The sequence below is a fragment of the Dendrobates tinctorius genome, unplaced genomic scaffold (genome assembly GCF_039654945.1).
Source record: "Dendrobates tinctorius isolate UK_male_01 unplaced genomic scaffold, ASM3965494v1 ptg000211l, whole genome shotgun sequence".
Classification (NCBI taxonomy): Eukaryota; Metazoa; Chordata; class Amphibia; order Anura; family Dendrobatidae; genus Dendrobates; species Dendrobates tinctorius.
This window is the reverse complement of record NW_027361878.1, coordinates 3,739,118-3,763,633: the sequence shown is the minus strand read 5'-3', so window position 1 is coordinate 3,763,633 and position 24,516 is coordinate 3,739,118. Positions and strand designations below refer to the sequence as shown.

The following is a 24,516-nucleotide window of genomic DNA, read 5'->3' as shown; positions in this document are numbered from 1 at the left end:
CCATTTTGCTTCCCTTTTCAGCACCTAGCCCTTACTCTGACCATTTTACAGCCATTTTACAGCACTAAAGTTCAGGTCCCCATTGGCTTCTCTGGGGTTTAGGTCTAGAGTCAAGTTTGGGTCAAGTTCTGTTTCCCAAAACTGAACTTTGGACTACAGTTCAATCAATCCCAACGAACTCAAACATCCACTGGTACGCTCATTCTTATCAGAGGACCATAAGGGGCAAGACAGGTATAAGGAGAATCAAGAAGAGGCAAATGTCACATTTTTTAACCCCTTCCTTGCCTTTTACAACTCAACAAAATGGATGCCATGTGCTTGCCATTTTTCTGATTTTTTTCTAGCTAAAAAATAGATTTTTTTGAAAAACTCTAATGTTAAAACATCTTAAATACCTGCAAAAAATAAATGTTGGCCAAAATTAACAATTTTTCAAGAAAAACAATTCATGCTCAATCAATTTACAAATTGATTTATAATCCAATCACCTTGTTATGCTCACACCAGGGGTGTATCCGTGGTCCCAGGGGTTGCAGCTGCGTCGGGGCCTGGCGTGCCTAGGGGCCCGCACCCCAGGGCCGCCAGTCAGGGCATTTATGCCCTGACTGGCGTATGAAGCCCGATAACCAGAGGGGGCCCACATCAGGCCCCAGTGGTTGGGCAGGCTGGGCGGGAGGGGGGTCAGAGGGGCTCCTCAGCTCTGCACCGGTCCCCTGCAGCCCGGCTCTACCCACACATATGACTGCTCACTTGGGCATGACGTCAGCGAAGGTCCTTTCGCCCACCAGTGCCTGATGCTGCAGTGAGGTAGTGTACGGATGTGTGGCAATGGCAGGGCTGGACTATATTATATATCATGTGGGGATGTGTTATATACCATGTGTGGCTGCTCTCTATACCATGAGGGGATGTGCTGTATACCATGTGGGGATGTGCTGCATACCATGTGTGGCTGGGCTATATACCATGAGGGGATGTGTTATATACCATGTGGGGATGTGCTGCAAACCATGTGTAGCTGGGCTATATTCCATGTGGGGATGTGCTATATACCATGTGGGGATGTGCTGTATACCATGTGTGGCTGGGCTGTGGGGATGTGCTATATACCATGTGGGGATGTGCTATATACCAAGTGGGGATGTGCTATATACCATGTGGGGATGTGCTGTATACCATGTGTGGCTGGGTTATATACCATGTGGGGATGTGCTATGTACGATGTGGGGATGTGCTATATACCATGTAGGGATGTGCTGTAAACCATGTGTGGCTGGGTTATATACCATGTGGGGATGTGCTATATACCATGTGGGGATGTGCTATATACCATGTGGTGCTGGGCTATATACCATGTGGGGATGTGCTGTATACCATGTGTGGCTGGGCTGTATACCATGTGGGGGTGTGCTATATACCATGTGGGGATGTGCTATATACCATGTGGTGCTGGGCTATATACCATGTGGGGATGTGCTATATACCATGTGAGCTGTGTTATTTACTATGTGACTGTGTTATATACAATGATGGGTACATTATACATCATTCTATGGGAGAAGCTGTGTTATATAATATGGGGGCGACATTATATTCTATGGGGAGATGGGCTGTATTCTATTCTATTCACGGCTACATTATATTCTATCGGGGGGCTGTATTATATTTATTATATTCTATGGAGGGTGATTGCATCATACTCTATGAGGGGGCTACATTATACTATATGAGGAGGCTACATTGTATTCTACGGGGGGCTGCACTATATTTTATGGGGGGCTAGATTATATTGTATGGGGGCTTCATTTTACTTTATGAGGGGACTATATTATATTCTATTGGGGCTGCATTATACTATATGAGGAGGGCTACATTGTATTCTATGGAGAGGCTACATTATAATATATAAGGGGCTGCATTATATTCTATGGGGGGGCTGTATTATACTCTGAGGGGGCTGCCATATATTCTATGGAGGGGCTGCATTACACTATAAGAGGGGGGCTGCATTATATTCTATGGGGGGTTACATTATATTGTATGGCGGGGCTGCATTATACTCTGTGGTGGCTGCATCATACTCTGTGGTGGCTGCATTATACTCTGTGGAGTGGCTGCATTATACTCTGTGGGGTGGCTGCATTATACTGTATTGAGGACTATGGGGAATACATTATACTATGAAGAACTATGGGGTGCATTATACTATGGGAAGTGAATTGTACTACATGGATGACTGGCAGTGTATTATACTATATGGAGCACTATGAGGAGTGTGTTATACTATATGGAGGAGTGAGCAGTATATTATACTATATGGAGGACTATGAGGAGTGTATTATACTATATGGAGGACTATGGAGAGTGTATTATACTATATGGAGGACTATGGGGTGTAAACTGTAGATGTGCTGCTCATAACATGACACTGTATGGGGACAGATTGATCCATTAGTGATTGTTCTGTCCCCATCATTCTTTCCCAGGCAGTGGAAAGAGGCCGGGAAACAAGTGTTGAATGATTTCAATATTGTCGATCACACTCATTTAGCGGCCTGAACTCAGCACATGTGAATACAATCGAAATGCTTCTGTGTAATGTGCAATATGTTGAATCCAAAGGGAGTTTGTAGCTATATTCCGCGCTGCCGCTTTAGACAAATTCCAGGAGAGTGCTGTATGATTGCAGTGGTTTTATTCTACGCGTTTCAGGGGTCTCATGCCCCCTTCATCAGGAAATACCACAAATACATACAGGTATCACAGACATAAATAGGTTTGAAAGGATGCTGGATTTCAAAAAAATGAGTGCCAACAAGTCAGATGATGCAGTGTCAAAGTTCAATGACACCACATGATTAACAGTTAACCTAAGATATATTACAAAAGAATACGTATTTTAAAAGATTTTGTGATTAAATTTTTGTTTACAAAACAGATAATAAAGTCAAATTTACGATTTAAACAAAAAAAAAAAAAAAAAAGGGGAAGGGGGGAGTTTATTCCTGTTTAGAGGTGGATACCTTACAAGTGGACTATCGTATGGAAACAGCAAACCGCTTTTTTTCATTGAAAGCATTGCAATCTTTATACAAAAAGGGGAAAAAAGTAAAAACATAATTTTAATTCTTTACCAATAAAAAATATATAATTTTAGTTAAATTCTAAAAAATTAAATATAAAGTTATTTTTTAGTATAGAGGAAATGGGTTTAAAAAATAATAAAGGATGCTAAAAGCAGCAACACACGAGAAGCTGCACAGCAGTCAGCGCTGCTCAGAATGAGAACGCAGACAGCATGGATTCATTACTTCACTGATACAAAGATCATGGGCAAATTTTAGATTTAACACGAAGCACATAAAAAAGGGGGTTAATATCAGATGCAGCAACACACAGGACGCTGTGCAGGAGCCCACTACTGCTCAAAGTAAAAACACTGGATAAAGAGGCAGAGTGAATGGGTGGCTTCATTAATAGATAAGATCGCAGGCAGCTTTTGTGTTCAACATGTGACACATAAGTCTTTACACTGTGAAGGAGTGGCAGTAACATTCTTGCACTGTTCACTAATCTCTATGGCTAGGCAATATATGCATGGGAGCTGAGTTAAAGGAGAAATGAGATACTATTATCAGCCGGGGTCATTCTTTCATGTCAGACTAGTAGAATTAGTAGCGCTTACCCGGGCTTAATTAAAGAAGAAGAAAAAAAAAATATATAAAAAAGAAACTCTTCAAAAAAATTTTTCTTCAAAAAATGCAACTAACAGAGATAATGTTTAAGACAGAGGAATGAAAGTGATTGCTCCCAAGGGCAAAAGGAGCTAAACCTGATAGGAGGCTATACAGGATTTTCATATATATAACACTCTTTTAGAGCTAACGCACAAGTAATATTTAAATACACATGAGGGTTTTTTTTGTTTTTTTTTCTTCTTTAATTAAGCCCGGGTAAGCGCTACTAATTCTACTAGTCTGACATGAAAGAATGACCCCGGCTGATAATAGTATCTCATTTCTCCTTTAACTCAGCTCCCATGCATATATTGCCTAGCCATAGAGATTAGTGAACAGTGCAAGAATGTTACTGCCACTCCTTCACAGTGAAAAGACTTATGTGTCACGTGTTGAACACAAAAGCTGCTTGCGATCTTATCTATTAATGAAGCCACCCATTCACTCTGCCTCTTTATCCTGTGTTTTTACTTTGAGCAGTAGTGGGCTCCTGCACAGCGTCCTGTGTGTTGCTGCATCTGATATTAACCCCCTTTTTTTATGTGCTTCGTGTTACATCTAAAATTTGCCCATGATCTTTGTATCAGTGAAGTAATGAATCCATGCTGTCTGCGTTCTCATTCTGAGCAGCGCTGACTGCTGTGCAGCTTCTCGTGTGTTGCTGCTTTTAGCATCCTTTATTATTTTTTAAACCCATTTCCTCTATACTAAAAAATAACTTTATATTTAATTTTTTAGAATTTAAGTAAAATTATATATTTTTTATTGGTAAAGAATTAAAATTATGTTTTTACTTTTTTCCCCTTTTTGTATAACGATTGCAATGCTTTCAATGAAAAAAAGCGGTTTGCTGTTTCCATACGATAGTCCACTTGTAAGGTATCCACCTCTAAACAGGAATAAACTCTCCCCTTCCCCTTTTTTTTTTTTTTGTTTAAATCGTAAATTTGACTTTATTATCTGTTTTGTAAACGAAAATTTAATCAAAAAATCTTTTAAAATACGTATTCTCTTGTAATATATCTTAGGTTAACTGTTAATCATGTGGTGTCATTGAACTTTGACACTGCATCATCTGACTTGTTGGCACTCATTTTTTTGAAATCCAGCATCCTTTCAAACCTATTAATGTCTGTGATACCTGTATGTATTTGTGGTATTTCCTGATGAAGGGGGCATGAGACCCCTGAAACGCGTAGAATAAAACCACTGCAATCATACAGCACTCTCCTGGAATTTGTCTAAAGCGGCAGCGCGGAATATAGCTACAAACTCCCTTTGGATTCATGATTTCTTTGGTCGCTGAAGACCTGTGGATCTGCAGCAGCCGCTACCTACATGCTCTTATCTCATCCTAACCAGGTGAGCATATTTCATGATATACTGTCTTTTGTAACGTGGATAAGACCCTATTGCACTTTTTTGTCTCCCCCTTTTTTTTGCAATGTGCAATATGTTAGCATTTGGGGCCCCATTTTAAACTTTGCCTAGGGCCCCACTTTGCCTAAAACTGACCCTGCTGTGTGGCCCCAGGGGTGCACGGGAGAGGGAGGTGCTCAGTTTGTCCACTGCCGAACACGGCTGTGGTGTGATGCAGTGTGACCTGCACTGAACACAGCACCAATCCGCAGGGAGAGTCTCCACAGTGTGTATACACACAGTAGTTGCATTATTAGCATTTGAGGGCAGCAGAGCTGGAGTTCTGTCACTGTGTGCAAGAGTTCTTTATCCCGCAGCAAACAGACAGGGGCAGATTGATGACACTGTCTTAAAGAAAAAAAACTTTGTTGTCCATAGCAACCAATGAGACAGCAGCTTTCATCTTACCAGAGCTGTTTAAAAAATGAAAACAGTGCTCTGATTGGTTACTGTGGGAACACAGACATTTCATGACCCTGCCCAATAAGAGCGGCTCCATGTGTATTATGCTCGTCTGTTGAGGCTTCTTCGTCCTCCTAGAGGAAACCCGAGACAATATTGCACAGACACCCCAGACTAAAGAACCAGCCACACTGCACCGAGCTGATGCTTTGGAAACATGGTACTCCTCTTCCCATTTTTGCATTATAACTGCCATCTGTGGGGCTCTTTTCACACCTACATCAGACATACAGTTGTGGCCAAAAGTATTGATACCCCTGCAATTCTGTCAGATAATACTCAGTTTCTTCCTGAAAATGATCGCAAACACAAATTCTTTGTTATTATTATCTTCATTTAATTTGTCTTAAATGAAAAAACACAAAAAGAATTGTCCTAAAGCCAAATTGGATATAATTCAACACCAAACATAAAAAAGAGGGTGGACAAAAGTATTGGCACTGTTTGAAAAATCAAGGGATGCTTCTCTAATTTGTGTAATTAACAGCACCTGTAACTTACCTGTGGCACCTAACAGGTGTTGGCAATAACTAAATCACACTTGCAGCCAGTTGACATGGATTAAAGTTGACTCAACCTCAGTCCTGTGTCCTTGTGTGTACCACATTGAGCATGGAGAAAAGAAAGAAGACCAAAGAACTGTCTGGGGACTTGAGAAACCAAATTGTGAGGAAGCATGAGCAATCTCAAGGCAACAAGTCCATCTCCAAAGACCAGAATGTTCCTGTGTATACTGTGCACAGTGTCATCAAGAAGTTTAAAGCCCATGGCACTGCGGCTAACCACCCTAGATGTGGACGGAAAAGAAAAATTGACAAGAGATTTCAACGCAAGATTGTGCGGATGTTGGATAAAGAACCTCGACTAACATCCAAACAAGTTCAAGCTGCCCTGCAGTCCGAGGGTACAACAGTGTCTACCCGTACTATCCGTCGGCGTCTGAATGAAAAGGGACTGTATGGTAGGAGACCCAGGAAGACCCCACTTCTTACCCCGAGACATAAAAAAGCCAGGCTGGAGTTTGCCAAAACTTACCTGAAAAAGCTTAAAACATTTTGGAAGAATGTTCTCTGGTCAGATGAGACAAAAGTAGAGCTTTTTGGGCAAAGGCATCAACATAGAGTTTACAGGAGAAAAAAAGAGGCATTCAAAAAAAAGAACACGGTCCCTACAGTCAAACATGGCGGAGGTTCCCTGATGTTTTGGGGTTGCTTTGCTGCCCTGGCACTGGACTGCTTGACCGTGTGCATGGCATTATGAAGTCAGAAGACTACCAACAAATTTTGCAGCATAATGTAGGGCCCAGTGTGAGAAAGCTGGGTCTCCCTCATGGGTCTTCCAGCAGGACAATGACCCAAAACACACATCAAAAAGCACTAGAAAAATAGTTTGAGAGAAAGCACTGGAGACTTCTAAGGTGTCCAGCAATGAGTCCAGACCTGAATCCCATAGAACACTTGTGGAGAGATCTAAAAATGGCAGTTTGGAGAAGGCACCCTTCAAATATCAGGGACCTGAAGCAGTTTGCCAAAGAAGAATGGTCTAAAATTCCAGCAGAGCATTGTAAGAAACTCTTTGATGGTTACCTGAAGCGGTTTGTCGCAGTTATTTTGGCCAAAGGTTGTGCAACCAAGTATTAGGCTGAGGGTGCCAATACTTTTGCCTGGCCCATTTTTGCAGTTTTGTGTGAAATGATCAATGTTTTGCTTTTTGCTTCATTCTCTTTTGTGTTTTTTCATTTAAGACAAATTAAATGAAGATAATAATACCAAAGAATTTGTGTTTGCAATCATTTTCAGGAAGAAACTGAGTATTATCTGACAGAATTGCAGGGGTGTCAATACTTTTTGCCTCAACTGTATAGTCTTGTGTCAATTAGAATAGTACACTATAACATTAGTGGGGTCCTCCTCATGTTGTCACCAGCTGCAGGATGTCCATGGGATAGATGATAACTTGGGTTATGACTGCTGGGGGGGTCTGCAATGATCAGCATTACTGTGGACTTGTAGCCCCTTTACAAGATGGTGTAGCAAATCAGACACCTGCCCTCCGCTCCTTTCATTCCCTATGTGGGGGTGGAGTTATGGGAGTGGTGGGGCTGTGGACAGTTCGAGGGATGGAACCTGGGCTGATCTCAAGGGGGCGCCAAAAAATTTGCCAGTATGGGGCCCCGAAATTCCTAGTGGCAGCCCAGGGTGGGGGGCCCCATTTGAAAGTTCGCACCCGGGCCCATAACTTTGTAGTTACGCCACTGGCTCACACCCTGACAGTTTGGCGCTAGTGTTGAGAGTGTGGCCCCACTGTGCCACAAACCAGACTACCCTGGAAGGGGCGTGACTAAGCAGCTATCTTGGTGTTCACTGGAGCCTCTGATGGTGAGGTCAGGCTTGTGCGGCAGCTAGCTTCGAGGTACCACTCCAGGGTGGTGTCTGGCTGTGGCTGCCGATCCCACTGGGGGATGGAACGCTAGGACAGGAACAGGCAATGGGCTCGACTGGCAGACAGGTAGGCACGGCTTAGACACTGGAAGGTGGGCATGGCTGGCACTCTGGCAGGCGGGCATGGCTGAGACACTAGCAGGTGTGCACAGCTGGCACTCTGGCAGGACAGGCGGGCATGGCTGGCACTCTGGCAGGACAGATACTGACTTTTTAGGGACAGAAATACAGGCAGGTATATGGAAACAGGTAGGAACCTGTTCAGACTGGAGGGTATGTGGGAACAGGTAGGGACCTGTTCAGACTGGAGGAACTGGAGTTAATTTGGGAGCGAGTACAGACTGGTAGGACAAAGGTCCACAGGATGCGGAATGGAAGCAGAGCAGAACTGCAAGGTTGTGGAGCAGATAAGAGCCGCAAGGTTGCAGAGCAACTGCTGAGCAGAACCGCATGTATGCAGAGCAGAAAAGAACTGCAGGTATGCGGAGCAGGGCAGAACTGCAGGTATGCGGAGCAGGGCAGAACTGCAGGTATGTGGAGCAGGGAAGAACTGCAGGTATGCGGAGCAGGGAAGAACTGCAGGTATGCGGAGCAGGACAGAACTGCAAGGAGCGGAACAAGGCAGAACCGCAAGGAGCGGAGTTAGAGCAAAGCAGACAGAGTAAACACAAAGATACACACAGCAGGGAAAGGAAGCTACAGACAAGGATACAAACAGGTACAGGTTAGAGCTAAGTTCGGACAGGGTCAGGTACAGGCACAGGATCTAGATTACAAGAATATGACTCAGTACAGACAAGGACAGACATGGGAACAGATACTGGACAAGGACACAGGCCTGAGTATGCAGCCCTCAGGGAGGCCGAAACATAGGACACAAAGTGCACGGTAATAGGTCTGGGAAATGCAGCCCCCAGAAAAGACTTAAATAAGACACAAAGCACACGGTAACAGGTCTGGGAATGCAGCCCCCAGAGAAGGCGTAAAAAAGACAGGACCTGGCACCTCAGCAGCAAGACACTGACTGAGGAAAATAGTTTCTCTGGCATCCTCCTATGGGCGGGGATGCCTTAAGTACTTGAGGCCTCTTGACATTTGGCTGGGGACACCTTAGGAAGGTGCACATTGACTCAATAAGAGCCAGAGAGTGTTGGCGCCGCCCCCCAATGCACACAACCAGGAATTATGCAGAGGGCAGCCAGGAGGCAAGAGGCACCAAGCATGGAGCCAGCAGAAGACAGAACTTACAGCATGGCCCGGAGTAGTGAGTGAATTGGTGTGTAAGGCAGGTGGGGGATAGGAGGCCATGCAGTGATGTCGGCAGGGTTGTCACACATCTATCTCTGAAATACATTAATTTCATATTCTTGAAATTGACTTCTGCTGAATACTGGAAAATAATAGTTGAATTTGATTTAGCTGTTAAATACTATGGGTTGGTTGGAAAGAGAAAATAAGTGAATGGAGAAAATCATTTTGCTAAACTGCAAATAAGGAAAATTTGCTGCTTACTCACAAACAGACATATTTACTTTCATTTAGTCACCTTTCTTCCATTGCAATCATGTAGTGGAGTACTTGTTTTTTCTGAAGTGGTTGTTTGTCTAGTTGAAGTCCTTATTGTAGTAGTTTTAGTTGTTGATGAACTAGTAGATGGTGTTGTTGTTTTACTTGTAGTCTGAGTAGTTGTTGCTGTTTTGGTAGAAGATGGTGTGGTAGTTATAATATAAGGAGTAGTTGTTCTAGTGGTAGTTTGAGTTGTTGAAGTTGATGAGGAGATTGTACTCGATTTAGGTGTAGCGGTAGAGGAAATAGTTGTTTTTTCAGGAGTAGTAACTGTTGTTAATCGAGAAGTTGTTGTTGCGGCAGTGGAAGATGGCGTAGTAGTTTTTGTTGTGGTTGTAGTTTGTGAAGTTGTGGATGTTTTGGTTGTAATTTTAGTAGTTGATGCTGTTGTGGTTTCTTTTGCTGTAACGGTTGTTGTTACAGAAGTGGTAGGTGAAGTCCTTGTTGTGGCTCTTGAAGTCGTGAAACAGAAGTGAAATTCTTCAACTTTACAATTATCGCTGCACACTTTAGTAAAAATGCAACCATTGCTATCTGTTCCATTGAAAATAGTGTCACCTGAAAAAATAAAAAGAATCAAAAATAAAAATGTACTTAACTTACTTTATGAATTTAAGCAAGTTCTCATTCACTGATAGTAAACAAATATTTTGAAAACACATTTCAGCATATTGTCTGACAGCCAAAATTGAGGAGAAGCTTACAGCTCCTGGTTCAGTGCTATATGCATAAATCTATTTCTAGTTAAGTTTGCGTAAAGGTTGTTGCATTTAGTCTTGTATCTAAAAATATTCAAGTCAGAAAAACAAAACAGCTCACCACTAATATATTAGCAAATTAACCCTTTTAGGATCAGGAAATGTTTCATTTTTTCACTTTTGATTTTCTCCTTGCCTTCTTTGAAGAGCCATAACTTTTTTATTTTTCCATTGACATAGCTGTATCTAGGCTTGTTTTTTACAAGAAAAGTTGTAGTTTTGAATGGCAGCATTCATTATTTTTACCATACAATGTACTGAAAAATGGCAAAAAATTATAATTGTTATGAAATGGTGCAAAAAAATGCAGTTTCACCTTTTTTGTGGGGAGGAGTGGTTGTTTTATATTATTCTTTGTGTATTAATGATTTGGAAATATGATTGTTCGTGTCAGTATGATTATGGCAACACCAAACACTCAGCTTTTTCTTCTTTTTAAGTGGTGGAAAAATTCTGAATATTGTGAAAAAAATGTTTGCTTTGTGTTGCTATTTGCCCATACCTTTAACATCTTTATTTTTCTGCTGGTGTGGGTTGTGTTTTGCACAGTGAGTTCATATTTTTATTGATATTAATTTTGTGCACTCATGATGCTTTGATTGCTTATTATTTCATTTTTAAAACAAAGATGAGGTTACCAAAAAAATAGATTGGATTTTATAAACATAACGATACCAACCTTTTTCCCCTTTCTTTATTTTAACAGTGGAAAAGGGTGCTGATTTGAACTTTTATATATTTAAAAAAAATTAAATTTTCAAAAACTTTTTTTCTGTTATATTATTTGCGAGTCCTCTTAGGGGACTTAAACCTGCGTTGATTTGATGACGTTCCACTTGTACTATATACAGCAATACCATAGTATTGCAGTATTTAGTGAAAATCTTGGTCTCCTATGGAGCTCAGCCAACAGCTAAACTTCTCAGAAGGACTAAGTACAGCATTGGAGGTCTTCAGCAGACAGACATCGGACCTCTGCTATTCATCGCTGGGAGCTGATGAGAGCTGGGCATGCTTGCATCGCTCATGGGTCCCATTTATATGCTGCTGGTAGCGACATTTAAAATTGTTAAAAGCTGTAGCTGAAACGAGGCTCTAGGCATGAATGTTAGAGGCAATTACTGGCTGTTTTATCAGGCCAGTGTCCCAGTATCTGAAGCGTATGGAGGGAACTCACCAGCCGAGCTCCCTCCACACCTGAGGGCTCCTTCCCAGGATGCAAATAGCATTGACGGGAAAAGCTTAATTAGAAAACTAGTTTGGGATCTAAAAACACAATATGCATTGCAGTTAAATGTGAGGAATTGGGAGCAGGTTCTTAGTATCTTTCTATTGGAGCACTATAATGTCTTGCATTCACCTTTCCTATATGCTAGTCTAATGAGTAAAATTGATGGCTTTTCTATAAATACAATACTTAGAGACATACACACATGAAACGTACACTTAGAATATGAATATAACGTACCTGGTTTGAATGTTGTACCTTCCACGTAGCAATAGCAAGTTGTTGTTCGTCCTGTTGTAGTTTTTGGGATTGTGCTTGTTGGAGTTGTTGTCCTGGTTGTGGCTATTGTGGTTGTCGGTGTTGTAGTTGCTGATGTTGTCACTTTGGTTGTGGGTGTTGTGGTTGTTTTGTATGTTGTGGTTGTTGGGGTTGTTCTTGTTGTTGTAGGCATTGTGGTTGTTGGGGTTGTGCTTGTGGGCCTTGTGGTTGTTGGAGTGGTGGATGGGGTGGACACTGTAGTTGAGGCTGTGGACTTTTGGGTTGTGATTGTTTGGGTTGTGGTCATGGAGGTTGTTGGAAATGTGGTTGTTGTGGATTTGGTTATTGTTGTTGGGGTTGTGATTATTTTAGTTGTGGGTGTTGTGGTTTTAGTTGTGGTCTTTGTGGATGTTAGGATAGTAGTTATTGGAGTTGTGGTAGTGGAACTTGTGGTTGTGGTTGCAGGCGTTGATGTTTTGGGTGTGGTGGTTGTTAGCATGGTGGATGTTGAGGTTTTTGGAGTGGTGGATGTTGGAGTTGTGGAGATCCTGGTTGTAGGTATTGTGGTTGTTGGGGTTGTGAATGATGTGATTTTGGGTGTTGTGCTTATTGGAGTTATGGAGGTAGACTTTGTGGTTGTTGGGGTTGTAGTTGCTGATGTTGTGACTGTAGTTGTAGGCAATGTGGTTTTTGTGGTTGTGGTTGTCTTTGTTATGGTTGTTAGAATTGTAGTTGTGGTGGTTTTAGGTGTTGTTGTTTGAGTTGTAATTATTGGAGTTGTGGTAATGGGCGTTGTGGTTGGAGCTCTGGTTGTTGATGTTGTGAACATTGTGGTTGTGGGTGTTGTTGTTTTTGGGGTTGTGGGTGTTGTTTTTGGGGTTGTGGTTGTGGATGTTGATGTTTTTGGGGTTGTGGGTGTTGATGTTTTTGGGGTTGTGGTTGTGGGTGTTGATGTTTTTGGGGTTGTGGGTGTTGATGTTTTTGGAGTTGTAGTTGTGGGTGTTGTTGTTTTTGGGGTTGTGGTTGTGGGTGTTGATGTTTTTGGGGTTGTGGTTGTGGGTGTTGATGTTTTTGGGGTTGTGGGTGTTGATGTTTTTGGGGTTGTGGTTGTGGGTGTTGTTGTTTTTGGGGTTGTGGTTGTGGGTGTTGTTTTTGGCGTTGTGGTTGTTGTTGCTTTTGGGGTTGTGGTTGTGGGTGTTGTTATTTTTGGGGTTGTGGGTGTTGATGTTTTTGGGGTTGTGGTTGTGGGTGTTGATGTTTTTGGGGTTGTGGGTGTTGATGTTTTTGGAGTTGTGGTTGTGGGTGTTGTTGTTTTTGGGGTTGTGGTTGTGGGTGTTGTTGTTTTTGGCGTTGTGGGTGTTGATGTTTTGGGAGTTGTGGTTGTGGGTGTTGTTGTTTTTGGGGTTGTGGTTGTGGGTATTGATGCTTTTGGGGTTGTGGTTGTGGGTGTTGATGTTTTTGGGGTTGTGGGTGTTGATGTTTTTGGGTTTGTGGTTGTGGGTGTTGTTGTTTTTGGGGTTGTGGTTGTGGGTGTTGTTTTTGGCGTTGTGGTTGTTGTTGCTTTTGGGGTTGTGGTTGTGGGTGTTGTTATTTTTGGGGTTGTGGGTGTTGATGTTTTTGGGGTTGTGGTTGTTGATGTTTTTGGGGTTGTGGGTGTTGATGTTTTTGGAGTTGTGGTTGTGGGTGTTGTTGTTTTTGGGGTTGTGGTTGTGGGTGTTGTTGTTTTTGGCGTTGTGGGTGTTGATGTTTTGGGAGTTGTGGTTGTGGGTGTTGTTTTTGGGGTTGTGGTTGTGGGTATTGATGTTTTTGGGGTTGTGGTTGTGGGTGTTGATGTTGATGTTTTTGGGGTTGTGGGTGTTGATGTTTTTGGAGTTGTGGTTGTGGGTGTTGTTGTTTTTGGGGTTGTGGTTGTGGGTGTTGTTGTTTTTGGCGTTGTGGTTGTTGTTGCTTTTGGAGTTGTGGTTGTGGGTGTTGTTATTTTTGGAGTTGTGGTTGTGGGTGCTGTGCTTGTTGGGGTTGTGGTTTTGGGTGTGGTAGTTGTGGGATTTGTGGTTGTGGGTGTTTTGGTTGTTGGAGTGGTGGTTGACTTTATGGTTGTGGATAATGTTGTTGTGGCTGTTGGGGTTGTAGTTTTTGGAGTTGTTGTTTTTATGGATGTACTTTCACAGTAAGTCTCACAGCAAAGATACCTGATCTCATAGTCATAGCATGTAAAAAAATGTGTAAATTGATATACATTTAGGCATATCAAACCTTTTTCTAGAGAGCATTCAATGTTTTGATTTTCATATTTGTTATTTATTGTTCTGCAGTTAATGTCTTGTGGATTTGTACATATTACAATACCAGCATTTATTATTTTGTCAAGATTTTCTATGTCCCCTCCATTGTTTCCAAAGGTAGCATTATGTAAACTATAATACTCTGTCCATTTACAAACTTCTTGACAGACTGTAGTTGGTGAAGTCGTCTGAGTTGTCGTTTTAATTGTTGTAGAGGTTCTTGTAAAAATAGTTTTTGTTGAAGAGTATGTGGTAGTAGGGGTAGGTGTGGTGGTTGTCAATACTGTGGAAGATAAATAAAAAAGAAAATTATATATTTGTGGAGAAATCAATAACTTACGATAATGATTCTGTTTGTACAAAAGACTAAATTAAAATTTGGAATAACACCTATATCAATTTTTTTAGGAATTAAAATTCCAATATTCATTGCCTAATCTCTCACCTGTACAATAGGTGATGAATGTTCGATTTTTTGGGCCCCAACGGAATCTCAATACTATTACTAGTATATGAGTTTGGAGTTTCTGTTCACTAAAATTTGGTGAGGGGGAAGTTGTTTGCAGCAGTGGTCAAGCAAATTTCAATACTGCGTGATAAAGTGTTAAAATAAGGGTTTAATGTGTATGATATATGCTAGGTATGCGTGAGCTATATGTGTGTAAAAGGCTTAAAATATAATTATTGATAAATTCCTAAAAACTTTTAACCTTCCTAACAGATATTTTTAATATCTGATATCAATTCTAGTGATTCTGAGATAGTTTTTTCATGACACTTTTTACACTGTTATAGAGGTAAATTTAGGTCACTAAAATTGTGTTAATATATATCAAAAATAAATGTACCGTAATCATTTTTAAAAATTTTGCAATTTTCAAACTTTAAATTTGTATACCTTTATAACTGACTCAATATATAAACAGTCAATAAATAACAATACCCACATGTCTGCCTTACATAAGCATCATTTTTTAGTTTCCCTTTTATTTGGTTAAGGTAGTAGAGAAAAACAGCAGTGGAGTCCGGGCACTGCCAAGGATGTCGCGATGAACCATTTGTTGAAGAAACTAAACCATTTTAAAAACAATGCACTTTGGATTTGGATCAACTCCTTTTTGATACCTGTTTTTAAAATAAATTTGTTTTTCAACACCTGATTCATCATGACATCATTGGCAGCACCCGGACACCACCACCATTTCTTCTCTACTACCTTGATCTTCCTCTCCACCCACAGGGTGCGAGTGCAGTGGCCAGAGCAGTGGACTTCTATTGTTTGGTCTCACATGCATATCAGAGTTGTGCTGCACACTACTCACTCAGGTGAGGGGTTCACATCCTATTAACCTCCCCAATTACCTTTCAGTTATATACAGGGAGCACTCTCTCTTTTTTTCCCTTTTATTTTGTTAGGATGGTAGCCCAAAAGCATTTAAAACTGCATTCAGGAAGTTTGTTAACCTTGTTCTTTAAAGGGAACAGGTCACCAGTTTTTTGGATTTCAATCCCTACCTAACACCTTTAAGATCATAAGAATGGGTTTTCTGTAACCCTTTGATATCCTTAGATGTACCATTGCATGCCTCAGAAAAAAATGTTTTATTCTTTCCCTTGGTGTTTGTAAATTGCGCTGTCTGGTCCTATGGGTGTCTCCATGATACAGTCAGCACCGCCCTGATCCATTCAAATGCCGCCTCTTCTAACTACATGTAAGTTGATGACGTCTCTGTCTTCCACATACTGCTCGAATTGTCACGCTGGCGTAATGGAATCACTGGTTGTTCAATAGGGCACAGTGAGGCGTGACTGCGTGGCTCTCCCATTCCACTGGGCAGGTGCAAGACTTGAGGCACTACGTGGATGACAGACAGACGCCATCCATTTACATGCACTTAAAAGAGGCTCTGTTAGGGACCAGGATGCTGAACTCAATGTGGAGACACCCATCAGAATGGACCGTGCAATTTACATACAGCGCGGGACAAGTATAAATCACTTTTTCTGAGTTATGCAGAGACATGACTGAGAATATAAAGGGGTTGCAGGAACCCCATTCTTATGATTTTAAAGGTGATGAGCAGGATTTCTAAACCAAAAAACTGAACACTGGTTCCCTTTAAACTAAAATATTGTTTTAGCCTTATTTTTTTTATTTTCAACACCTGTATTAAAAAAAAAAAATCAACCCAAAAACTTGATATGCAATTTTTATCAAATGCAGTGATATCCCTTATGTGATCAAATTTACTTTTTGGGAACACAGCATCCCACATACGGTAATATAGGGTGCGCTATTTGACTTTTTGAGCACAAATTTGGCTACAATAGAGTATGGACACTGTGTTGTATTTGCAGAGCCCCCAACATGCAACAGAAAATTCCTGTAAGGGATCTCATTTTTAAAATATACCCCTCAAGGAATTCAACCAGGGTTGTGGTGACATTTTTGGACCCACAGGTGTTTCTCAATAGTTTATAAAATTGGGATATGAAAATGAAAAATATTTTTCCCACAAAAATATTGTTTTACCCCCAATTGCTCTATTTTCATTACTGTAGCAGGAGGAAATTGACCCAACAATTTGTAATTCAATTTCTCTTCAGTACGTTGATTCCAATTATGTGGACAGAATCTACAGTTTGGTCAAACAGCAGGGTTCCATTGGGAAGGAGTGCTATTTCACTTTCCTTTCTACAGTGCAATTTGTCTGAAATAGATTGCAGACGCCATGTTGCACTTGTAGTGGCCTGTAAGATGCCATAGCAGCAGAAATCTCCACAAGTGGAATTTTTTTTTTTAAATCTTCCTCCCACAAGGAATTCAACTAGGGGTGCAGTGACTTTTTTGAATCCATAGGTGCTTCACAAATTGGGATGTTAAATGAAAATTATGTTTCTGCCATGAAAATATTGTTTTAATGACAAATGTTTCATTTTCACAAGCATATGCAAATAAAGTCCGTGGAGCCTCATTTAAGAGTCTCAAACACGGGACTAGCCAGATCTTCCTCCAGGGAAGGACCCAGCCAAGGGGTGGCTCCTTTTGGAAACCACCATTACCCTAGTAGACCAACATCACAAAACATTCCCTGGAGGAAGATCTGACTAGTTCCATGTTTGAGACTCTTAAATGAGGCTCCACGGACTTTATTTGCATATTCGTATTTCCCAGGGAGCAATGCACCTAGGATTCACTGATTGAGCGCCATTGCCAGCTGCCGCAGTGTTTTCTTTGACTGGTCTCCCTGAAGTCAGTGATTGTTTCGTGATGTTGGTCTACTAGGCATTGCTCCCACCTAGCCAGAATCCTACTCCACACTGATGAGGGGCAACACCCCAAAACAGCTGTCTGTGGATGGATACCTGGCCTTGGTATTTCCCTTGTCATATCTGTAAACTCGTAAAGAGCTGAATATTGACTTAAAGGGCCACTTAATATGGTGGAAACGGTGGTTTCCGAGAGGAGCCACCCCTTGGTTGGGTCCTTCCCTGGAGGAAGATCTGGCTAGTCCAGTGTTGGAGACTCTTGAATGAGGCTCCACGGACTTTATTTGCATATTCGTATTTCCCAGGGAGCAATGCACCTAGGATTTCACTGATTGAGCGCCTGTTTTCTTTGACTGGTCTCCCTGAAGTCAGTGATTGCTTCGTGATTTTCACAAGGATAGCATAAGAAAATTGGCCACAAAAATTGTAAATATTTCTTTTTGTGTACACCGATATCCTATATGTTTTTGGAAACTATCATTTGGACACATGGCTGGGCGGAAGGAGAGCTATTTGACATATAGAGCATATTTTGGCTGGAATAGATTGTGGACACAGTGTTGCATTTCCAGTGCCCCCCAAGGTGCCAAAACAGCAGAAACCCCAACAAGTGACCCCATTTTGAAAATTACATATCTCAAGAAATTCTTCTAGGGGTGTAGTGAAGTGACTATTTTGAAGTCACAGATGTTTCATAAACTTTTATAACATTAAAAATTAGTTTTTTCCCAATGTAATGCTTTAGCCCCATATTTTTCCTTTTTGCAAAGGTAGCAAGAACAAATTGGCCACACAATTTGTTACCCAATTTCTCCTGCGTACACCAATATCCTAGTGTGTGGTTGGAAATGAGTATTCGTGCACACTGCAGAGCTTAGAAGGGAAGGAGCACCGTTTTGGAAAGTAAGCTTATCTGTAATGATTGAGTGGTATGTCACAGTAAGAGAGGCCCAAAGGTGCCAAAACAGCAGAAATGGCACACAAGTGAGTCCATTTTAAAAATTACAATTCTCAAGGAATTTATGTAAGAGGATATGAAGTCAAAAGTAGAGATGAGCGCATCTTTTAAAATTTGAATTCGCTGAAAGCCAAATTTTACAAAAAAAAATCTATATGTGGCAAGTAAATTTGCGTAAATTTCAACACTGGAAAGTTTGCAATTGTCGTCAAATACACATGGGGAGAAGAGAAAGAGAAAGAACTTTGTTGACCATAAGATCTTTCACTTTGCAGCAGAGAAATAGGATCCCAATAGCCATAAGAGCTTACACTCTATATTAGAAAGAATTCCCCAATGATTGTAAGTGCTTACACCTTACTGGCAAGGGAGAGACAGGAACTCGCTGGCCATATGAGCTTACGCTGTATAGGAGAGAGCGAGGACCATGCTAACTATAAGAGCTTGCACTCTACAGAAAAGGTAGATTTACCCTGTGACTCTGGAGATGAAAAATGACTTTGCCATACAAACGGTGCTCCTCTCTTAACCACTGATCTGTGAAAGCCCGAGATTGGACCAAAAAGGTATGATAATCCATAAGATGTCATAGCTGCAGTGTATTGTGGTGAATCCGGCGCAGCAATGCAAATTGAAGTTTTCCTGTTTTATGATTCTTCGGCGGCAATGTGGGAATTGGTTCCAGGCAAAGGTTTTTTTGTAAACCAATAACCAAAACTCAAAATGTTCTAATTTGCATAAAACCGGTGATTTCATAAAATCTTGAACTCGATCCTCCGCAAATCTATATGCTTATATATTGCTAAGGTCTTTCACAATGATAAATTGTGCCCTTTTGTATTCCTTTTTCGAATCATACCCTACATCTTTTCTATGTTCTTCCCTTCCTTGCCATTCGAGCGACCTCACTGGGGTACTATTGCCCTTGTACAATATGGCACCTTCAGTTCCAAAACTACTAGAACCCTCACCATCTTGATTTCCAAATATTAGTGTCTTGATTAAATCCTAAGAATGAAGTAATGCCTGCAGATAGAAACAAAGAATTGTACAGTGCCATCTGTCCTATGTGCACAGACAACTTTTTGTACCAATCTTTTGCTTCTTGGATGGCAATATGTGGTTTCAGAGCTTGATCTGAGAGATCAACATGCCACAAAAATGTAATATAATCCAGAAAATAATCTGGTTTTAGTTTTTGTGTTGTAGCACCTCGGAATGCGAATTCCTGAGCTACCTGTGAAATCACAAATTTGATCCTCATCATTTCAGAGGGATGGGGTCTATAGAAATCAGTTGCTGCGTGATTGCCTCAGCTACAGTCCTGACACATCTCACTGGAGACCATCCTCATTGGATGAAGAAGAGGAAAATTCTAAAAAAAAATAATGTGGCATTTTCCTCCCTGCCCAAATCATTGTTTAAGGCAGGGAATGCCAATGCCTCATCTGCTGATTAGAGATGTTATGATCAATGGATCATTTTTTTATCCTACCAAACAATGGTGTGAGTGTAATGCTTTTACATGTGTATTGTATAAGGTGTGTATATATTTATTATAATATGTAATATAAAATATGCAATTGTAAAAATTTAGAAGGAAAACTTAGAATAGCATAAGTTAGAAGAAAAAAACTGAAGCAAAAATTCAAAGAAAAATTCATTGAAAAAAGCAGAGGTGGTAAAAATAAGAAAATCTTTTGTCTAAAATTTTACAGTGATGTCCGTTACCATAATGCCCAACTTATAGAGTTACTAGATAAAGATGAGCGGATCGTGTAACACAACTCCGGTCCACAGTCCAGATCAGTACTCTCTTATGATTAGTCAGGTTGGCAAGATGCCACCTGTCTGCTGCGCAGATGAAGTCAAGCTAGGCGGGGAATCAATCACCACTTTAGGCAACTGAAAACTCAGGATTTCTCGTAGCTCCTGTCCAAGGAAATAAAGCACTGACCTGGACCAAACTTAACTTTCAAGCAGAAGCTTGAGAGTTAAGTTTTCTTATTCCCTGTCTTTGTCTGTCTCGTGCTTGTCACTACCCCCTGTGTTTACACCATCTGCAGAGGCTAGCATCCTTGCTGGCCAGTGCACTAGCCAGGGTATAGTGAGATGACAGCTAGGGACCAGGAACGTGACAGCGGCTGGGGGAAGGACCTGCCTAGGGCATTAGGGGAGCTTAGGGATAGGCACAGGCTGTGTTAGGAGGTGCCCCATCCCTTGTTCCCTACTGTTAGGGCCTTCTTCTCCTTTTTTCCATCCCCATTGATAGTGTTTGTTGTGTCGTCTGCTGGATCGACCCTTGTGGGGCGTGACACGCAGACTCTGATCAGCGATGTGCAGCACTATATTTTCCTGATATTTATATAATTGATTGATGTGCTAAATGTATGGCAATAAAGTTAAAATAATATAGATCACAGTTGTTTACCATTTTGTTAACTGAGAAAGCTCACCTGTTGATGAGCTGAAACATTGAGTTTTTTCACATGGACCAATAAACCACTACATTTTTTTCATCTGAGCATTTTGGAGTGCTGTCTACTAGTAAATGGAATGTGTGCAACGATGCTTTAATGGTGCTTTGTCAGTGGTCGCCTAACAGCTCTAAAATGGGTACCATAGACAAGCTGAGCACACTCAGCTTAACAGATCCCAGGGTTTGTTCCGACTTCACCCTTTAACTCCTGTACAGAGATCTGAATTTAACAGGTTGCTCTGGACTGGGCCACACAATAAGCTGCTGTTTGGTGGAGCAGGCTTGGCAGTAGTGGTCAGATAGCTTGGTCAAAATCAACAGGGAAGAAAAAATACAAAATAAGAATATATAACTTTAGTCAGAAACAAGCCGAGATTAAAACAAGGATCTAACAAAAAGCAAAACAGGCAGGACTTAACCAGGGGAGCACAATACTATCTTGAAGCTTTCAGCAGGCAGTAAGCTGGGAGCATAAGTAGGGTGTGGTGCTCACCAACTTGCTGGAGCAGGGAGCTGACATGTCCAGCTAGATATCACACACACCCATACAGTCGGACCGCACTGCAGATCCCAGCCATCCTAATCTAAATGGATGGACAGAGCCTGCGCCATCCAGAGCTTCTGTTTCCAATGTCTTTTCTATCACCAGCGCCACATACAAAATGAATATGGCGGCACCTGGCGACAGAGGAAGACACCGCAGAAGCAGGTCCAGGTGGAGATGTGACAGATGCACTACCCCTATTTTATTTTTTTCTCTTTTTTAAATTTATTTATTAATTTATTATTAATTTTGCTGGCAGCTTACCATCGCCTGCATCTTCTTCATTGGAAGAAGGAACAAGGAAGCCCAATTAATTTGGTTTTGATGATATTGTAGCACCGATATTTGTCAGGATGGTTATACACTACATCCAGGACATGGACTAGACAAAATATGCTTCCTGTGCAATCCATGTGACCACTCATATGCAATGTGCATACTTTCCATCATACTTTCTCTTCCTCTTCTCCTAAAGTTGTATAACTCACTGTTAAGATTCCGCTTATTAGACTATCCACTAGTTTTATAAATGGCCTGGAAAATCCTTTGGAAAGCATTATTAAATCAGCAGTATTCCACATGGCAATATTTCACATAGCATGTGTTAATCTGGCCCTGTATCTGAACACTATATGTATTGTGGTTTCATTGGTTATATGGGGCGTTGTAGAATGGCAACATACAATTATCCATGATCAGTTAAAGTGCCTTTACTAACAAAAGAAGCAAAGAGTTCCCATTTACAGTGCTATTAGAGTGCATTGCATAAATAGTGATGGCAGAGGACACCCATAAGTTGTGCCAGCAAACAATAATTTATTATTATTAGTGGTAATATTACAAAAAAGTCTCACCTGTATGTGTGGTTTGTGTAGTTGTGGGACAGGTGTAGACCACTTCATGGATGGTTCCATTATCTTTGCATATACCAGTGACACATTCTCCTTTGAAGTTAGTAGTATTGTATACAGTTTCATTGTATTTGTAGGTATGACCGTTGTAGGTACACGTGCATTCTGCAGTGAAATACAATGTGTTCAGATCAAAAAGATTTTTAAGAAAAAAAATTGCTGAAAAAGCTTAAAGCATTTAACTTATTTGCAAAACTTGACATTTGAGAAAACAATGGGCCATGGTTGTGATGGTAGGCGAGTATGAAGGACGGGGCGGGTAACAGCTGTGTTTGTTATCTTATGTTTTATCTTTGATGAGACAAAAATATACCCCGGAAAACATATTTAATTAATAGGTCATTTTCTGGGGGAACATTCCCTTTAAAGGGCAGTTATTTTTTCATATAGCCTATAAAGCGTGGAAATGCAGCCTATAGCTAATAAAGTTTGTTATGCATTTACTTTTTTATGGTGTTTTGGTCTATTACGTTCGGCAATATTCTAGAAAATGTGACATCTAAAATGGAGCAAATGCTTTTTTGTAGGATCCTCTCTAGTAGCCATATCAACTTTCTGCTTTAGCTTCAATCCGCAAATTTATCAAAATAATTCACTTTATATTCTGAAAACTTACCATTAACATCATAAATGCAAAGTATGCCTTCCATAGTACAGTTACTGTGGAGAGAGATACAGTAACAGATTTTCATTGGACATTTAGAAGAAGTGAAAGTTTAAAAGGCAGTTTAATCACTCTTTGAAATGAACACATTTTTTAAATTAAAATTCACCAGATGTGCTAAATTTTGACAGGAAATTTGATTAACTTGTACAAGTGAAAAATTGATCTTCTAGATAACTCGTACAAGTGAAAAATTGATGTTTTAGGCTGGTTTCACATTTGCGCTTTATGGCGCAGTGACGGCCTGCGCATGGCCGCCGCTAAGCCCCGCCCCCTGCTGGCTCCCTGCCCGCCCCTTCCGGTCATCGCCGCCTACTAGCGCACATGGACGCTTGCGATCTGTGCACACTGTCTTTAGCAAAGGGTGCGCAGATCGTGCGCTGGCCGTGCGCTAGCAGGATTTTGCCGTGCGCTGCGCACTTTTGAAGGTGCGCCCGTGTGTGCCGAACGCAGCATGGTGCATTTTGGCGCACACGGCGCACCTTCAAAAGTGCGCAGCGCATGGCAAAATCCTGCTAGCGCACGGCCAGCGCACAATCTGCGCACCCTATGCTAAAGATAGGGTGTGCAGATCGCAAGCGTCCATGTGCGCTAGTAGGCGGCGATGACCGGATGGGGCGTGCAGGGAACAGGCACGGGGCGGGGCTTAGCGGCGGCCGTGCGCAGGCCGTCGCTGCGCCTTTAAGCGCAAATGTGAAACCGGCCTTAGATAACTCGTACAAGTGAAGAATTGATGTTTTAGATAACTCGTACAAGTGAAGAATTGATGTTTTAGATAACTCGCAGAAGTGAAAAATTGATGTTTTAGATAACTCGAACAAGTGAAAAATTGATGTTCTAGATAACTCGTACAAGTGAAAAACCACCATGGTTACTTACCGGTAGCCGGTTTTTCCGGAACCCATGACAGCACCACCTGAGAGAGGGATCCGCCCCGCCAGGACAGGAACCTACATAAGGGGCGGCACCTCTCCCCCGCTTCAGTTGGGGTACAGAGCACTGAGAGGACTTCCCGGTTAGTTACATGTTTAATCCAACACCACAACACTCAAAAACACCCTACTAATTGTGCACACCCATATGGTGAAAAGGGGGGGGAATATACGGGTGCTGTCATGGGTTCCGGAAAAACCGGCTACCGGTAAGTAACCATGGTGGTTTTCCCTTCACCCATGACAGCACCACCTGAGAGATTTTTGGAGATTCGAAACACCTTAGGGAGGGACCACCGCTTGCAGCACCCTTCTACCAAAGGTTAAGTCAGCAGAGGAGGATAGATTTAATCTATAGTGCTTAAAGAAGGTTGAAGGTGAGGCCCAGGTAGCGGCCTTACAAATCTGTTCGATCGATACCTCTGCTTTTTCGGCCCAGGAGGTCGCCACGGCTCTGGTGGAATGAGCCTTGATGCCGTCAGGAATCGGGATACCACTAGCTGTGTAGGCTACACTAATGGCCTCCCTAATCCATCTAGCAATAGTCCCTTTTGAAAACCCATAGCCTTTCCTGGCACCCTGAAAAGCTACGAATAGGGACTGG

General features: G+C 41.5%; 1 protein-coding gene across 1 annotated transcript in view; it reads right to left on the bottom strand.

Annotated features, from left to right (window-relative positions):
• Window positions 1-19,174: 19,174 nt before the first annotated feature.
• Window positions 19,175-24,516, bottom strand: part of LOC141058131 (mucin-2-like) — a 62,881-nt gene continuing 57,539 nt past the window's right edge. Inside the window, exons 10-13 of the mRNA XM_073554290.1 lie at window positions 22,933-22,976; window positions 22,260-22,421; window positions 21,858-21,949; window positions 19,175-19,390 (exon numbers count right to left, since the gene is read on the bottom strand). Coding sequence (XP_073410391.1) covers window positions 19,175-19,390; window positions 21,858-21,949; window positions 22,260-22,421; window positions 22,933-22,976 — 514 coding nt within the window. The remainder of the gene's footprint in view (window positions 19,391-21,857; window positions 21,950-22,259; window positions 22,422-22,932; window positions 22,977-24,516) is intronic.